Here is a 13019-nt window from a genome sequence, read left to right as displayed (position 1 = left end):
CAAATTCATCTCAGCCCAGTGGAAAAAACTTTCCTCGACAAAAGTTTATATTGGCAGCTCTCAGCATGACAGTTTCTTAGTCTGAAATGCAGATAGACCCCTTATCAACAAGAGCAAGGTAGAAACGCAAAAGAGGTCCCAGGGTCACTGATTAGAGAAGGAGCGGAGGCAGCGTCGGAGCTGGAGAGCGAGGGCAAACAGCTTGAGGAGGTGATGAAGGAGGAATTCTTAGCAAGAGAGCTGGGAAAGGACTGGAGGCAAAAAGTAGAACTTGAAACATCTGGATAAACATAAAACTTCAAACTCAGAGAAGGGGTCCTTTCACCAAGGAGAAAGTTTGTAGTTTCTCTTTCATTTTTAACAGTCCAACATTGATGTACTTGTTGTTTACCATGTGTTGTCCTTCTTTCAGTAAATATGCTACTCATAAAACGATTCAATTGACAGATATAGTGTATGTTTAAACCCATTATTAATTACATGTATTCGTTATTGTTTCTTTACAAGCACTACCTTGAGCCTGGTCTGGGGCTCAGCTGCACAATGCTTTGTGCATGTATAAGGCTGTGCACACGGGACAGCCCTCCTCCCTGCGGTCTTGTGCAATGCGCAGCAAAAGCATTTAGGACTTAACTATGTGTGGGAACTCTGTGTGGGGATTCAGGTCTAACAAAAAACTTAACATGCTTAACATTAAGCTGTGAGGGACCGCCGAAATGCAAAGTGTGTGCTTACATGTCTTGCCAGACTGTAGCCCTCTGGATCGCAGCTTTGAACTAGAACAATAGACACGACTGAAGATTATGCACGTACATAGTACCTTCTACTTCAAAGTCTGAGAATACTTTACAATCTAGGACAAATATCATATCATTCCCAAAAGGTAAGGAAGTATTCTCCTGGCACACACAAGAGGAGAAGAGAGAATAAACGTGAACGTATTTTAAAGTTTGAGGTTTTTTTAAAGTATATTAGAGAAGTTACAAAATTTCTGCACAGTAAAAATAGTGTTAATACTGGGCAGAACTGCTCAAAAGGGTTCTTCAGGTGGCATTATCTGCTGAACCAAGGATTGGTCCAGTAAAAGATGCCACCTCACCTTACAAACCTTGTTCTTTAATATTCTTAGACTGTCTGGGCTACTTACATCATCTCTCCCACTAAAAAGGCAGGTGTCAGTGTTTAATGTCACTTTTAAGAAATACAGTTCACTCCTCTTTGTGAGTAAACTTAAAGGTAACAATCATAGCCGCTGTGGCACACCACCTCATTCTTTTTTCTGGCCAAATTCCTCCGGTCTCGAAGACAATCTAGTCCATGTATTTGTTAAATTTTTAAGCAGTCTTTTCTGAACATTACAAACACCAGAAGCATTAAAAGGATAATTAAGGATAAGGGGATAATCTCTTGCCTTTCAAGGTGATAAAGATGATCACAGAATAAATACCAGTAAACTAAACCCAGGATATTTTAGTAGAAAGGAAAACTGGAAATATTATGGAATCCAAAAGAATACGTGATATTACTTGTTAGAATGTCTTGAGATTTTCAGGCCTAAAGTGTAGCCAACATTGCAAAAGTCTGAAAGAAAACTGGGCCAGTACCAAGAGGCTGATGCAAAACCATTTTATAGGTGAAGTGGTGGAGTCACCCATGGAGATCTCTAATACTTATTAAGCTGTACTGCCTGACGGCTTCAGGATGGTAAACAAATCTGAATTTCCTTATGTCTATGCATCTCAGAATGGAATTTGCTTTCCTAGACCTGGTCCTTCAGATTGCAACCGCCCTACAAAACGCAGTCAGACTATTGGAGGAGGAGCTTTATTCAGAAGGAGCAGTTTCTGACTGAATTGACAGTTACTGTCAGGTGTGTAAGGTTAGGAGAAATTGTTTGATGATGCTGGAATTACTTTCTCCTAGACACTGCACATTTTAAGTAAGTTTTAAACATGTTAAGAAAAATTATTGTCTCAGGTGCCACAAATAGAAATATATCCCCCCCTCAAAAAAAAAACCCAACAAAAAACCTGACAAATCTTATGAGAGTCCAGTTTTGCAAATTCAGAAAGTGCAGACAAATGTAAAAAAACCTTACATTTCTTAATGTTTATCTGAGTACAGTATTTCAGGGTGTGTCCATCCCTTGCAGCAGATCACAGAACATAGACAGTGAGCAAGCCAGGATGTACAAACACTAGTCTTGATAAACAGCAAGGGTCTATTTTGGTTTTATTTCTGTTCTTTTTCAAGTAAAGGTAGTTGGAAGAGAAAGTCAATTTGTTTAAGCACGAAGTAATTATACTAGATTAAGATACCGAAAATTATTTACATAATTTATAAACTGCCAAGTTATAGAGTACAGGTATTGCAGTGGCCATACAGAGAACTTAATCTGTTTTTAAATCTGTGTTTCAGGGACTTTGATGAGAGTATGGCCTAACTTACTCCTAACATGTTAAAGCTAGGAAATACGAAAATTAATTTTTTGTTGGTTTCTTGGTAAAATGAGGTAAAAGTGTTTTCTCTTACTAGACAAAGTCAGGTTAAATAGACATAAAAGATTTCGCTCTTCTCTGACTGAAGTCAAAGTCAGAATTCTTATTAACATGAAAGGGAGCAATATCAAACCTATGATCGTGAAAGGAAATAACAGTGATAATGCATCTGGGGAAAAACAGGAACATGCTTTGAATGCTGGAATACACACTGTGTTTTGTTTACACTTAGAAGAATTACTCATTGCAATATTTGCATAGCGTTCAGTTCTGTTTAATTACAGCTGTCTGTGAGGAAGAGTTCAATGGTGTAGGCCCCAGATTCGAACCAGATTTCTTTCTAGCATTGTGAAGTCAAATTCCAGTGAGATGGACACAGACTTCCATCCATAGGAAGAAGATCGTTTCGGACAGTCTAATACTTGAAGCCTTTTCTATTTCTCCCACTTTGGAAACCCTGAATGAAAGGTGAGGCCTTGTCTGTCTCCTTGGATGCTGAATATCCCTCAGGCCATATTTCATAAGAGAAGGGAGGTAGCTTGGCTAGAAATATCTGTGTCCCTGTGCCACACTGATGTGTGATGTCCAGAGACACCTCCTTTTCACCAGGGCTGACCTCCCTGAGTAAAATACAAAGTATTAGAAGTACGTATAATTGTCTGCACAAATAGTGCACAAAGCGTAAAGGGAAGCAGGCGGCTGCTGTGGGGGCAGGCCCGAGCAACGTGCACCAGATGCTGCCTCCTGCCCCTGCGGGCCCTCCCCACGCCACAGCAGGCCTCTCCCCCGTTTTCAGGGAGGTTTTGAGGATGCAGGTCTTTTAAGGAAGGAGTTTAGCCCCTGCTCTTCCCAGTGAAGCTCCCCATGCGGCCACGGAGCCACCTAGCCCCTAACAGGGACACCCACAGAGTTTCTAGAAAGTTCCGTGAGAGGGAAGGCCACTGCAGCGAGGCCTGTGTGAGGGGCTGGCATGGTGGGCTCGGCCAGAGCACTGAGGACAGGCAGTGGCCATCCCTGGCCGGTCACACACCTGAGTGCCCTAAGAACCCCATCATCTCTTGCAGGGTGCCATCCTCCACAGAAATATGAGGGGAAAAGGCCGTTCCAGTCACCCTGAATGGCACATCTCCCTTTCGGAGTCAAGCACCCTGCCTGCCCTAATGGCGCCTGGGCATCATCAAATTTCTGATTTAGCAGCACTTTCTGAGGGGAAGCAGGAGGTTATAAGGCTGAGGAGCCGCCAAGCCTGTGCCCTGCTGCCCGGCGCGGGAAGCTCTGCGCAGGCGCGGCGGGGCTGTGAGGCGCCTGGCCTCCAGGGGGCGCGCCCGCCGCTTGCCGGGGGGCGGGGCTTGGCGGGGCGGGGCCAGCTCGGCGCACCCCGCCCCCGCCGCCCGGAGGCTCTTCAGCGGGGCGGCGGCGGCACGCAGGAGCGGCGCCATGGTGAAGATCGCCTTTAACTCCCCCTTCGCCCAGAAGGACGAGCCGAAGAAGGAGGCGACCGAGGCGCTGGTGGCCGACAAGGTGCGGGCAGTGCGGTCTCGCCGCTGCCGGGGCGCGGCGGGAGGAGCGGGGCGGAGGGACGGCGGTGTGTGTGTGTGGTGGGGGGAAGGAGGGGGTGAAAGCCGCCGCCATCTTCTCGCAGCGGCTGCGGGCCGGGGGAGGGCAGCCGGCAGCCCGCTGTGCCTCTCGGGCGCCTGGCGGCCGCCGCACCGCTCCCTGCGGCGCTGGGGCAGCCTTCCAGCGTGGGGCGGCCGCTCTGCGGTCTGTCCCGGGGCTGGGGGGTGCGTGTGTGTGTGTGGGGGTGTCGCTCACCTTGGGGCCGCCGCCGTGAGGGGCTGCCGGGCGCTGCGGGCCTGAGAGCGCCGGGACGCGTCGCGCTGCCGCAGCGGTTTGCGGTTACTTCACCACAGCCGTTTTCCCGGCCCGGCTGCGGCTCGGCCGGCCCCGGGCGGTGCTGAGCGGCGGGGTGGCCTGGCGGCCCCGGAGCGGCCTCGGGCCCGCACGCAGCGGGCAGGCCCCGCTGGTTATCTCCAGCTGGGCCCGTGCCAGGGCCGTGCTTCCTGACGGGGTTTTAAACCTTCGTAGCTCGCAGGCGGGGGGAGCCCGGCGCCCAGGCCAGCCCCGGGGCTCGGCTCCCTGCCGGGGGGAGGCGCGGGGGAAGCGCCGAGCCCTCGGCGCAGCTCGTCCCCTCAGCAGCGGGCAGGTTGGCAGCCGCAGCAGCGGCTTGCAGGCCAAACACGGTGGGATTAGGGCTCGTCCTCCGCCCGCTGCTGCTCTGAAACCCTCGTAAGCAGTGAGCTGGAGAGCCGCGCTGTGGTGAGGTGTCTGGGCTTCTGGTATGTCGAGCTTAAATTAAGAAACCTGCCATAAAGGGTTTTAAATAGAAACCCAGGCACGTACCCTGTGGTTGGCTTTTCCTTCCTAATGAGCTGCTGTGTGACTCTAATTGAACTTTGCAAATCTGTGGGAGACTTTATTTTGAAGATGTTTTACTTAGCTGCTGATGTTCTTTGATGAAGAAGATCAGCGTCCAGGTATACAAATCGGTAGCTCTAGAATGGGCTGAGTTTGTTTGTAATCGGGGTGAAAGAAAATAAAGAAAACAGTAATAACAAAACTTGTGGTGTTGGACTCTAGTGTCTTTTTTTCTTTTTTCTTTTTCCCTTCTAAGGTGTAATCTGGAAAGCAGCTTGCTCTCCAGCCTTCAGAGCCTCTGCCTCACCTGAAATAGCCACCGTTTAAAAGAAGGGGTGCAGAGTGATGTTATTGCTCAGTGGACTCTCTTGAGCTGTAGGGGTTGTATGTGTGCACAGTTAATAAATACTGTAGCATTGAACTGCCAGATCCAAAGGAGGGAGAGAAAGTAGGGAAACAGTGTAGATGGAGGACTAATTTGTATTTTGAAAATGTCATTAGTCTGGCTGGTTTCTTGTAGGGCAAACTAATCAGCTACTCCTGAGGCAGTTATACATATTTTTACTGGCCCTTTACCATGCAAGTTCTGAGCATAATAGTTTTAATGTATGCTTACACCCTGCTCTTCATGATAGCTGCTTTTCTCAATTTAGAAGCTTGCTGGTGCTGTTTTGTTACACCTGTTACAGTATTCTCTGTGTTTGCACGTGTACATGACTTTTTAGTAACTTTTCACTCCAACCCTGGTGTTTAGAGTTGCATGTAAACATAAAGTTCACAATTTTACTCCAAGACAAACTTGTTCTATTGTGTGTTAATGTCTCCTCTTGCTGGAATATTTGTGCAGAACAAACAAGCTTAATGGCTAACGTTGGCTTAGACAGCACAATAAAAGTCCCCTAGAATATCTGCACAAAACACTTGAGCTTGCAGAATACTCTCTCTGCAGATTTTTTAGAGCTGACTGTGTCAACATGGTCTCTTGAGCTAGCTGCAGATGTTAACACAAGTGATTTTTCGTTTCCTCCCTTACCTCCTGGTTTGCTTTACTTGTTACTGCACAGCTTGGAGCTGCCTTTTCTTTGCAGGTTTTTTTATGATTTATTATTTTCGAGCAGAGGCTTTGTAACCTACTGGAGCAAAGTCTTGGTATTGTGTTCTCTTATCAGCTCTGTCAACTCTTTCTTCTTGGATTCAGGCTGCCTACATTGCTGCTTAATATGATAAATACCTTTACATTGTTTGAAATAGGTGTAGTGCAAGTATAGCTAATTACATGTCGACATCAGCCAAGCACTAGGATATCTGTAGTGCTAAAACCTGCTGCAGACTTGTCATCAAGTAATCATAGGCTGGATGAATAAGTTACTAAAAGGTGTAGATGAAGGTGGCAGAATATGATGAGAGTCTTGGTCTTAAAAGCCAGTTAACTCTGATTGTTTTCACATAATGGCATATAAATATGGCATAATTCTGACTTGAACCTGGGGGGGCGGGTGGTTGTTTTTTGTGTGGTTTTTTTTTTTTTTTTACAAATGCTTAACTAACCAGTTGTAGTGGTTTATGTCTTGCTGAAGGAACATTTTTCTGTTTGGAGGATGCAAGAGTGGAATGTAGGAGTATTGACTCTCACAAAACAGCTTGGTTTTTGTTTCAGTACATGCATAGCTGATGTGTTTGACTTTTATACTGATATCTTGCTGAGCACAGAAATATGTACAGCCTCATAATAATACTGTAGCTTGTTGTGATCACAGGTTGCTTAAATATATTGTGTTCTACAGGAGCGCAAATGGTAGGACCCAAATAAAGGCAGGCCATGGAAGCTACTAGATTTAAACTTTTGTGGTTTGATTTTTTTTTTTTTTTTTTTTGGGGGGGGGGGGGGGGGGGGGGGGGGGGAGAGGAGAGTGTCTTTTAGGAAAGACCTAAACCCAATGTGTGTTTGCCCAAAGGAAATGTCTCTTTTAATTGTTCAGTATTAGACAGTACATCTGCTGTTCTCCTCTCAACTTGGCTTGTGTGAGCCTTTTACCTGGAAGCCTGGAAAAGTACTGAAAACTAAGAGTGTTAAATTTGCCATTCAGACATCACCACTAGCTTTGTGTTTGGTATTACACAGCTTGTCACCATGTTACATGATGGTGATGGTAGTTTCCTTTGGATGTGGTCTTCTGTCTGAGAGAACACTGGGACGGTGGGGGGTGGGGAACAAGTCACTGAAATAAAAAGATATGCTTCAGACTGCTAGAAACAAAACTTCCCAGGGACTTGCATGGAAGAAAGAGTATTTTGAAGCTGAAAGGTAGGATGTGTTGCAGGGACCTGTTTTTGTTTGGCTGTATTTAAGCTGGTAAGTGGCCCTCTTTCATAGTGGGCTTCACTTGTGCATATTACAAGTTCTACAATCTGAATGTTTGACTCCTGTCAGATGTGTGTTCCCCAGCTAATAGAGTTGAACCTTATCTTCTGCTGTTAGTCTCGTTCCTAAGGAAAAGTATTAGCTTAATCCATCTGATAGCAAGAGGAGGATAGGAAATAGGCTTTTGAGAAGAGGTGTGAAAACAGTGTGTACCTTAAAATGACCTTGTTCTACACATCTTGCTTTCCTTGTGCTATATTGCAGCTGCAGCACTGTTCTCTTCCGTTAGTTACTAAAATTTCTTACACCTCTAATAGTTTCTGGGTAAGGATTTGTATAGAAAGCATCCTCTAAGAAAATATCCTATTTCAGTGCTGTTTGAAAGCTCATCTTAATATGATGCAGTAGTATTTCTTGTAAGTGTTTTCTTACTATGTGATGCTTAACATATATTTCTTCTAGGCGTGCAGTGAGAATTGTAAGATGGTAGGTCAAAGTGAAGCAGTAGATAACAGCTTGTTTTAAATTCAGAGTGGTTACACTTTCTAAGTTCTATCCCCCTTTATTCAAAGGATCCAGAAGTTGCCACACGTAGGGGTGAAAATTCGTCTGGAAGATGTCTGTTGACTCTGCTGGGTCTAGCATTCATCTTGGCAGGAGTTGTTGTTGGTGGAGCTTGCATCTACAAGTACTTCATGCCTAAGGTAATGTGAAAGTTCTTTTTTTTCTTCAAGCATCACTGAATAAAAAAAGTGTAATTATAAATAGATTACCGCTGTAATAGTCTTCATGTCCCAGTTACGGAAGGTTTTCTATGTCCTTTATAAAAGCTGTAGCTGTGACACACCTATGCTTCGTCATAGCATAAGTGTTAGAAATACAGTTTGAAAGCAACATTTGCTGTAAAAATAACTGGCCTTGCTCTTGCTTTCAGCATAAGGTGTACCGTGGTGAGATGTGTTACTTTGAGAAGGAAAATCGTGATCGTGCGGTAGAACCTTATTTCCTCCCTATTGCTGAAGAAGCTGACATTCGAGAAGATGATAACATAGCCATCATTGATGTGCCCGTTCCAAAGTTCTCAGACAGTGATCCAGCAGCGATCGTTCATGACTTTGATAGGGTGAGTATACGTGAAGTGATAAGAAATGGACTAGTCTCCTTGCTCCATGGAAAATTGTGGAGCAAGTGGTAACTGTAACAGCTCCAGGGTTTTCATTCTTGAGACCTTTAAAGCTTACTGTGAGTGCAGGTTTCTCTTTTAGAATGGCTTTAAGCATGGCAAATCTAACCCTTCTAACTCTGTAATAGTACACTTCTGCAAGGGAGGATGGTTACAAGAATGCTGGAGGAACATTCCCATAGTGACTCTTAACTGGATTGTTTCTCAGAACATCACATCTCAGCACTAGGCAGCTTTAAATGTTGTTGCCTGTAGGACATCTGGAAGTGACACTTGCTATCAGATCAAGAATCGTATGTAAATGGAAGCGAGGGTAGGAGATAACTGTAAATGTGAGTTAAGAAACGGGGAAACTGAGGATTCGGTTGTAAGATTCTGCCAAACCGTTACAGCGAAATGTGGAATTCCAAACAAGTGCAGACCTTGGATAAGTGAATTGAAGAATCATTTCAAGTGGCTGAAACCTAGAACTTTAACATGCTGTTTTAGTTGCATATAGTTTCTCTAAAGCAAAGATGAGAGGATGATTTTAATTTGACTCTTTTTATTAAAGTTGCATCAATAGTATTAGTTATCCTTAGTCAGCTGTAAAACCTCTGGTAGGTTGTTAGTAAAGCAAACCTTAGCAATGCAGATACAATCATGGCAAAGATGCTAGAACTAACTTGTGTACTTGCTGCCTTTAATGACATGGAATGCCATGCAGCCCAGCTGTGCTACCTGTGGTCACAGTATTTGCAGCTTTAATTTGTGGCATCTTGAAGAAACTTGGCTGTATATAAGGATAAGGCAAATTAAGAACTTTGGTTGATTCTGGCAAAGTGCTGTGCAAAGTCATAAGAAAACAAGTAGATATGTTGATAATTTTAGGGCAAGAACTGCAGAGACTTTGTAGCAATGCTGACGTGACTTTATGGAGACTAATACTTTTTCTGAAGAACTATTTACAGGGAATGTTTGTTTATCAGCAACTGGATACCTTTTGTTTGCACAGTGCTTAACTGCACTTCTTTAGTGATGAGGGCGTACTCCCAAGAACTTTCTCTGTATTAATACAAAAATAATGATAAACAGCTTTTATAGTCAGCTCTCACTTCTGTACAAAAGTCCTTTTGCAAACCATAGCTACAACCAGTATGTTTGCAAAAGTGGGAATAGCTAAATTCTTGCACTAGATGGTTCCTGAATGCACCACCTCAATAGTAGCAGCGCATCATCTGCAGCTTTTTGAGCTCCCTCCTTAGTCCTTGTAGAACTGTGTTTTAATAATCCAAGGCCACAATTAATTGAAATCCTGTTTTCTGAATAGCTTTTGACAGCGTATCTTGACTTGCAACTGGGTAACTGCTATGTGATTCCGCTGAACACATCCATAGTTATGCCACCAAGAAATCTGATGGATCTCTTCGCAAAACTGGCGGTATGTGGAAACCTTACTGTTTAGTTACGCTGACAGGATCACTTTTGATAAGAATGCTGGGTGTTGCTCCTGAACTACAGTCTCTTGCTAGAACAGTCCTCTTGCCATCAAAGTACATAATCCCCCTGGCTCAGTCACTGTACTGAAGTTAAGGCCAGCTGTCAGTGTGTATTATGGTGAGTAGATTCATGCTTAATGCTCTTATTAATACCTAGCTTTATGAAAGCTGAAAGCAACTAGCAAATAAGGTTAAATTTAGCTATTACAAAGGAATTTGATAAAGTTCCAAATATCATTGAAAGCCTAAACCTGAAAGTTACTACCAGAAAGCTCGCTTGCCCCATGAGAGTTTTAATGAAAAGAACAATGCAAACTTGTTCTTCTGCTTTATTGGCAGTGTACTTATGAGCTCACTGCAAAACTTGTGTTTTTCCAAGATTATTTGTGGGTCAAGTTGATAGAGCTTGCTGCTACTCCAAATTAAATGCAATACTGAGCTATTGTGTGCCAAATGTACTTCTCAAAAATGTCATTGGCTCCTCTACACTTAGTGCTAGAGGCCACCTGACCTAGTTTAGCTTGTTTCATTATTTTTTTTTCTATCTTTACGAAGATGAGCTTTAAGTGTGTCCCCTGCCCCTATTTTTAGGAAGTGGCCATGAGAGGTGGGAACTTGTTTCAGTAGTGCTCTGATCATCTGGTGAAGATTTAACTTCTGTAGGCTGCACTGCTTTATTTTTATTAGAAATACACTGCTTCAAACATGGAAACTCATAATACTTTTTCTGCTCTTTTAACTGCAGGCTTTCTGTTGCTGTCGAATAAACTTGAGCGGGTTCTGTTTGTTTGATTCATGTGAGGCGAGCAGTGTTGAGGTTAACTGTGCTTTGTTTGGCTGTAGCTGCAACTGTTTGAAATAGCCTTTGTCAGTTTTTAACTTCTCTGGTATGCAGCTGTTGACAACTAGCATATCTTTAATATTAAAAAGAAGTAAAGCTGTAATCTAGTGCCTGAAGCCCTTCCAAAGCAGAAAAATGTGGTGATGCTTGCCCGTTGTTAGCAGAATACTGTGTCTCAAGGTCTTTTCTCTTTTAGACTGGCTCTTACTTGCCTCAGACTTACCTAGTCCGTGAAGAAATGGTGGTTACAGAGGAGATAGATAATGTGTCTGATTTGGGCATCTTCATCTACCAACTCTGTGTTGGGAAAGAGACCTTCAGACTTCAGCGCAGAGACCAGATAACGGGTAAGTTCCATTCAGTAAAAAAATGAGTCTGTTGTTTGTGTAGGGAAGGGGTAAATACTTTAAACCTTGGGAGTTTTTAGACTTGGAAATTTGAGTGCTCTACGTGAGCTGGGACTACCCATAGAACTGATGGGGGTTTTCCTCTACTTTCAAGTATGTATCTGAAGTGAAACTCTCTCAGCATGTTTGAATGAGACTTACAGAATTAGAGGTTATGTGCCCAAACCAAATTTGACCTTAAACCTATTTCTGTTCCATCTTTTGCTGAAGTTGTAAGTTTGGCACAAATTCATATATTCCATCTGATAATATGAGTCTCTGTAGGTGCACCTTAGTCTGTTATATCTAAAACTGGGTTACAGGAGCACCAAGTAAAAGAATTATCTTCTGGTTCACTTGCTATGGAGAAAACCAGAGTTGAACTGCTGGCTCTGGACATCCCAGACTTCCTCTCTAAAAGAACAATAACACTTCACAGGAACTTCTGAGCTCTGTTTCTTTCTTGACTGTCTCCTTGTGTCACCTCCCTGTCATGCTGTGAAAAGAACTAAATTTTGAGGTGTCTGTGGTTTGACATGCTGGAAGGAGACAGCCTGCAGTACAGAAATCTGATGCTTTGAATTTTAGTTCACTGTAGATCTCAAAGCACTCCATGGTTTGTTGCTGTCACCAGACACATAGCAAACTAATCCTTTGTGCTTTGCAGCCTTTCAGAACTGCAAATGTTTGGTTTGTCAGAACTTTCTGCTTTGGTTTTCCTGCAAAGTTCTTAGGCAAGAGTTTCCTCTGCCGAGTTACAAGTTTGCAGCATCAGGAGCTGCATCTGCTGTTTGCCAGTGCCTACATGATGTTGCTACATGGAAGGCTGTGTATGTGGGAGCATAAAGCTCTTCCTGTGCGGTGCAGGGCACATGAAGAAACAGTAGATGTTGCCTTTATGGGAGGGGGAGGCATGTGTCCCTTAGCTGATGTGAAGATGCTTTTGTGAACAAATCTCAGTTGAATGCTGCTGTGACTGAAAGACCATAGTGTACAGACAATCCTGCAAAGGGTCTTTATGATGTTTCCTTAGATCATCCTGCTGTAGCATGTTGTTGATATCTTTGCTGCATAGTAAAAGACTTATACAGAATACTTGCACAGAAGGGTTCTAGTAAATGAGTAATGCTGCTTGGTACAGTTTCAGTTCTGTAACTGACCTTGTTTGCCCTTGGCAGGGATGGGGGACAGGAAATCTAGTCAAATGGAAGACTGCTGCTGAGGAGAAAATTGTGCAGGGACAAGGCTTGTCTTGCCTTCCAGGTCAAATTTCTAGCATGTCTGTCTTCTAGGGTGTACAAGCCGTGCACCCATAATGAGACTAAAATGGCTAAACTTGTGTAACTGCTGTGGAGAAGTCTTCTCATTTAGCTGGTGCTGTACCGGCTTTCAGATTTCGTAGAGTTCATGGGTTCATCTGTTGGATCAAACTGACCTCAGGTTCTGCAGCAGTTCCCTGGAGTTGTAACTGAATGTGTGTGAGGAACAGGACAGGTTGTCCTGGCTGTTCAATTATGTACCCAGTTAAATAGCCATTGCAGGCTTCTCGGGGTGTACAGACATTAAGATTGAGGTGAGCTGAAAGACAGCCTGTATTTAAGTGTTCATAAACTAAAGTAGTGCTGTGCTGGGTTTGGTTTAAGAGCTAGTGGCTCTAGGCTTCAGTGTATAGCTTCTCTTGCTTGCTTAGAACAATTTTCTACTTAAGCTGTAAATCTGTCTTCTCTGGTGGTTGTATTTTGAAGTGCTTTAGTTGAGCAGCTTGTCTTTGATGGCAGGACTACTATATTCTGGTAAATCTAGTAAAGATTCACAGCTGATACAGGTGAACTGCCTGTGTCAAGGCCAATGCTGGC

The 13019-nt window shown here is 43.8% G+C and overlaps 1 protein-coding gene across 1 annotated transcript in view; it reads left to right on the top strand.

Moving 5' to 3' along the window:
• The first annotated feature begins 3860 nt into the window (after positions 1–3860).
• ITM2A (integral membrane protein 2A) overlaps positions 3861–13019 on the top strand; it is a 10863-nt gene continuing 1704 nt past the window's right edge. Inside the window, exons 1-5 of the mRNA XM_080366369.1 lie at positions 3861–4019; positions 7848–7979; positions 8210–8398; positions 9768–9878; positions 10974–11124. Of these exons, the coding sequence (XP_080222495.1) occupies positions 3936–4019; positions 7848–7979; positions 8210–8398; positions 9768–9878; positions 10974–11124 (667 nt within the window). The 5' untranslated portion in view covers positions 3861–3935. The remainder of the gene's footprint in view (positions 4020–7847; positions 7980–8209; positions 8399–9767; positions 9879–10973; positions 11125–13019) is intronic.

The sequence above is a fragment of the Falco punctatus genome, assembly GCF_963210335.1.
Source record: "Falco punctatus genome assembly, chromosome: 15".
Classification (NCBI taxonomy): domain Eukaryota; kingdom Metazoa; phylum Chordata; class Aves; order Falconiformes; family Falconidae; genus Falco; species Falco punctatus.
The sequence above is the reverse complement of the archived record's forward strand: the minus strand, read 5'-3'. Positions and strand labels throughout refer to the sequence as shown.